This window comes from Numida meleagris, chromosome 12 (assembly GCF_002078875.1).
Source record: "Numida meleagris isolate 19003 breed g44 Domestic line chromosome 12, NumMel1.0, whole genome shotgun sequence".
Lineage (NCBI taxonomy): Eukaryota > Metazoa > Chordata > Aves > Galliformes > Numididae > Numida > Numida meleagris.
The window spans coordinates 9,236,681-9,241,702 of NC_034420.1; the positions used below are offsets into that span (position 1 = coordinate 9,236,681).

Below are 5,022 nucleotides of genomic sequence, written 5' to 3' on the forward strand. Positions count from 1 at the left end.
CCCCCCCCCCCCCCCCAAAAAAAATAATAAAAATCAAGAAAAGGTGAAAAACGTATCCTGGTAATGCCAGGATGCCTTCCCATTGCCAAGAGCCTTTGTGGACAGGCACCTGTATTAGGAGATCAATCCATGCTGATGTAAACCAAATTCTCTGCTTCCTTAAAGTGAATGATTTTACCAAACCGAACAGCTGGACAGTCATGGAGAATTTGCCACTATAAATTATTATTGCAAGGAAGATGAGTGCTATTACAACTCCTCTATTTTGGGGAGACTCGCTTCGATTTGGCTTTCGGCCACTTCCTTTGCTTTGCCATTACCCCCAGATTAATTTGGTTTCTAACGTGCTGAGAGGGATGGGAGGAGAACGAGCCACCCCTGTCAGTGCTGTGCAGCTCCGGGTTGCTATTTTCACGTACTCTCAAGTCCTCTGGAAAAGTGTGAAAAGCCACGGGTGTCCCTGCTCAGCCCCTTTCCTCTAACAAGGCAAGGCCTCATCTCCCAGTTGTTGTTTGTTGGTTTTTTGTTTTTTTTACTTCGAAATTCCACCTCTTTCTCTATTAAAATCGGCAGTTCTCGAGATCTGGAAAATACCCTTATAAAGAACTTCAATATCTGGGGTGTTGAAGTCTGGTGATTTCAGGGGGAATTTGAGGCAACAACGACCGGGGGTGGGAGCCGCAGCTCGGGAAGGTCCTTCGGCCTCGGTCCTCTTCCTCGCTGCCCGTCCCGGCTCTCGGCCCCATCGGAGCCGCCGGGGCAGTGCGAGACACGAGCGGTGCTCCAGCCCCGTCTGTCCGCAGAGCGCTTTGACATCGGGACTATTAACAGCGCAGACGGAACGAGCGAGGGGAAGAGCTGCGAATGTTAGGTTTTGAGCAACACGTAGAGGTGACGATTTTTGTCCGCCGTTGGCCGGAAAACGGGCGATAAACGGCGGGGGGGAAAAAAAAGAAAAAAAAAAATAGCAGCGAAACAAATCACTGCAGCGAGTGCTGTGGGACGGGCACGGGGTAATCATCACTACAGGCTCCGCCGAGGCGACCTCCCTGCTTCTTATCGGAGTTTGGCAGTCGTCTGCGGGGCGGTAGGAGAAAAAGCTGTGAGCGTTTGGGTGTATTCCGAGAGAAATATTTATCTGGGATTTAGTTTAAAAGCGCCTTACAGCCCTTACCCGAGAGCAGCCCCAGCCGGGATGGGCCGGGTGAGCTGACAGCCGGGGAAGGCGCTGCGGCAGCGGCCGTGCTCGTAAACCTCGTCCCTATGGAAGGAGCTTCAGCAGCGGAGTCTTTGCAGATCTTGGAGAAAAGGAATATGTCTCGTTTTAAAAAGGGAGAGTGGCACGGAGGGGTAACCGGGAGTGAACTAGTGAAGTTTTAGCAGCGCGCCGAATATCACGGCTTATGGCTTAATTATTAGAACGATCCCGTGTGATCGTAAGGCAGCGTTGGACAAGTTGTTTTCCAAGAGGGATTTATTTTTCGCGTTCAGTGTCCGGAAGAAGAGTAGGAAGATACATTTCGCTGTTTTTTTTTTTTTTTTTTTTCCTGCTGTGTCTCTTCTCTCTCTCCCCGTTCTGAACACTTTCCTCGTGAGATTTTTCGCTTGCAAGTGATGTGCTTAAACAGCACCGGGGTCCGGTTTATTTAAAAAGACAAAAGAAAAGGAAAAGGGTTCAGAAAATACGAAGCGAAAACACTGGCAAGCGTGTGAACCAGGCACTGCAGCACGTACGAAATTTTGCTGCTGCTTAAGAGCTGACAGTGTGTCTTTCTCTGTATCAAACTGGGGAGGTGGTGGCTCCTTGTAGGTCCTGAGAGTGATTTGAAACACAGTCAAATCGCAGAGCTCCTCACTCTGGGGTTGCAGATCTTAATCTGCAATTAGAATTATTAGTGAAATGCAAAATGAATCGAAAGACAGCTCAGCTACGTGCCAACTCAGGAACAAGTGCCCAGTCTGGTTGGGGTTATAAGGAAAACACAAAATGTACCAGATTTCCTGACTTGTATTAGCTACAGATTCTGCAGTTATAGGAGGTAAATATGGCAAATGTCGTAAGAACAAGTATCAAATGAGAAGTGTGGCATTTTCTTCTTTTAAGATATTTTCTGAAGAAAACAGAAATTACTGCTTGGAAAAAAAAAAAGTCAAGTAGAAGGGAAAGCTGCTCTTGATTTCAATGGGAGAAGAAATAGGAATCATAATGCCCAGTTACTCGAAACACAACAATCATCAGACCCTGTTCTCCAGCTGTCAGGATGAGCTCTGGCAGGGCTGACGTGTCGCTTCTCTCTCACAGCAGTTCTTTTGTGAATCTCCTGCTTTCGCCTACAAGCTTGTCCTGGGCAGTGCTGGGGTTACTCCTGCAGTTCTGCTGCTACTAAGAGAACTATTTCATGTAGACCCCTATGATCCTAAAGTGATCTGCTGGTTAGCTCTCAATCCTTTGTGCTCTGTTTGCCCACAAGCTAATTCCTTAGAATCAAGGAGCCAAAATTTCAGGACATCTGCAGAAGTACTGCAATCCAAGTTTGTCCAGCAAGAGATTTGCGGTGACATTTGTGAAAGATCCCCTGTTCTGAGGGTGTCACCTGGTGGGACATCCTCTGGCACAGGTCCTCCCTGAGCCATCTCAAGCGCCACGCGTCTCTGCAGAGCACCCAGGTCTCCCCGCTTTCTGATAACCGGCCTTTCCCTTCCTTGCAGGACACCTGAGCCCCACAGCCTGCACCCTGAGGAAGCACAAGACGAATCGGAAGCCCCGCACCCCATTCACCACTTCCCAGCTGCTGGCCCTGGAGCGCAAGTTCCGCCAGAAGCAGTACCTGTCCATCGCCGAGCGAGCCGAGTTCTCCAGCTCCCTCAACCTCACAGAGACCCAGGTCAAAATCTGGTTCCAGAATCGGAGGGCCAAGGCCAAGAGACTGCAGGAGGCTGAGCTAGAGAAGCTCAAAATGGCAGCGAAGCCCATGTTGCCGTCGGGGTTCAGCCTCCCTTTCCCCATCAACTCCCCCATCCAGGCCGCTTCACTGTACGGAACATCCTACCCTTTTCACAGACCTGTGCTTCCTATCCCGCCCGTTGGACTCTATGCTACTCCTGTCGGATATAGCATGTACCACTTATCCTAAGAAGATCAGAAAGGCACAGTGACAGCGAGACAGACTTCCTGGTGGATCTCGTCCAGCCCCGAGAAGGCAGTACCCAACCAGTACTGGCCGTTCCTTCTGCACGCTTCTCTCTGCCATCCCGAGTGTACAGGAGTTCGCGCTAGCAAAGCTGTATGCGACAGGCTGGGTGTCTTCTGAGAGCGCTCTGAGCGCTCACAGTCTGATCCTCAAAGTGTATAAAAAAAAAAAAAGTAAAAACGATACAAAAAAAAAATCGAGCAACTGTAGGGTTTTTATACGGTGCATGTAAAATTAGAATAAGAAAGAATGGGTGAAAAAAGCGATCTTGCCTTACGGAGGCCAAGATCTCCCAACAGCTTCCTGATGGGGCCCAAGCTGTGTTTAAAGTAAAAGGGGTACATGCCCTATATCCACACTCTCAAGTGTCATCATTTAATATGGGGGCAAGGGGAGGGAAATAAAAAGCTAATAATCAAGGTTGGTTGGGGGATTTGTTTTCTTTTGTTGTTGTTTAAAGAAAGCAGAGCCCTTTGATACAGACGCCATGTAAATAGAAACTAGACCCGGTAGAGTCCGAGTGAAGGTCAGAGCCAGCAAGTTCCTGCATTTCTAAGGGTAAGGAAAGCTTTTCACATCCCAAACCTCCACAGACCTTTTGCAACAAGATGAGCATCGGGGCCCCTAAACGCAGAGAGTAAAGCAACGGCTTTACCCACCAGTGGCTCTTGTAATGCCTTTATCTGTGTAAATCGCTTCAGCGTTTTCAAAGCACTGTGAGGAGAGGTGAAGCGCAAGGCAGACTGCTCTTTATCTCTTCCTATTGGCGCGTGTAGAGTTGTTTTTTTTTTTTCTACAGCCAGGTAATCTTGGCTCTGCAATGCTTCTTGGAAACCAGGAGGGAAGGAAGTTTCTGGGGAAAGAAGACGTGGGTTGTTTCCAGAATGGTGGTGAGCTAGGGTTGTCAAACTCTTCTGCGGAGATGTTTGGGGTTTTTTATTAGTATCTGCAACAGTCCGTGTTAAATAGAAGAATCCCTCGAGTCTTCCTCTCCTCCCCTTGCCAAGGATGCCAAGTGAAGTGACTCATGCTTCAAGCCCTTCTAAAGAGAGATCCAGGTATCGAAACCAGACAACACTACCTGTGGGACGGAGGGGTGCCAAGAGCCTGCGTAACCTCTCTGTCCCCGTGGGAGCTTCCCAAGAGCTGGCGGTGTCATCCCCGGTCTTCTCCTTGTAACTATTGTATTATGTGTATTACTCTTGCTAAACTTTGTGAGAAAATTACTGCGAAGGTTGTGGAGCACTGAAGGGAGAGCTTCTCCTGGATTTATTTTCTTAGCATGTTGATAAGAAACCCTCCTCCTCCCCACCCCGCCCACCCAAAAAAATAGAAAAAGAAAAAAAAAGGCCTAAAACTTTTAAAAAGCCACAAAGTTTTACTGTTTTTGGTTTGTTTTGGCCCAGGCACCATCACTGCCTGGGACCCACTATAGATGAACTTTCCATCTCCCTTCCCTTCACCCCCAACCTTCCATTATAGGAAAGTCCCTTTGAAAGGGATACCTTGTACAATTTTATATATTTTATTGAAGATTTATTATTTCTTATCTCTTATTTCGAATTAAATTAAAAAAGAAAAAACATGTTTAATTACGTGTGGGTCTGTGAGTGTTTGGATTTCTTTAGAAGGTAACGTCTCTCCGTGTGTGTTTTGCACTGCTGGGTCAAGTTCAAAGGAATGTTTGGGTTGCCTTTATGATTATTTCCCCTTCTGAATCTGAAGTGAAGCCAAATTTGCTGCACATGAAGGTGAATTGCAAGTCAACAATTCAAAGTCAAGAGCCAAACCTTTTATGAGGTTTCCTTGTTTTTAACAACCCTTTTAGGCG

The 5,022-nt window shown here is 47.5% G+C and overlaps 1 protein-coding gene across 1 annotated transcript in view; it reads left to right on the plus strand.

Annotated features, from left to right (window-relative positions):
• The window catches only part of MSX2 (msh homeobox 2), a 5,918-nt gene extending 1,251 nt beyond the window's left edge, over positions 1–4,667 (plus strand). Inside the window, exon 2 of the mRNA XM_021410574.1 lies at positions 2,710–4,667. Coding sequence (XP_021266249.1) covers positions 2,710–3,134 — 425 coding nt within the window. The 3' untranslated portion in view covers positions 3,135–4,667. The remainder of the gene's footprint in view (positions 1–2,709) is intronic.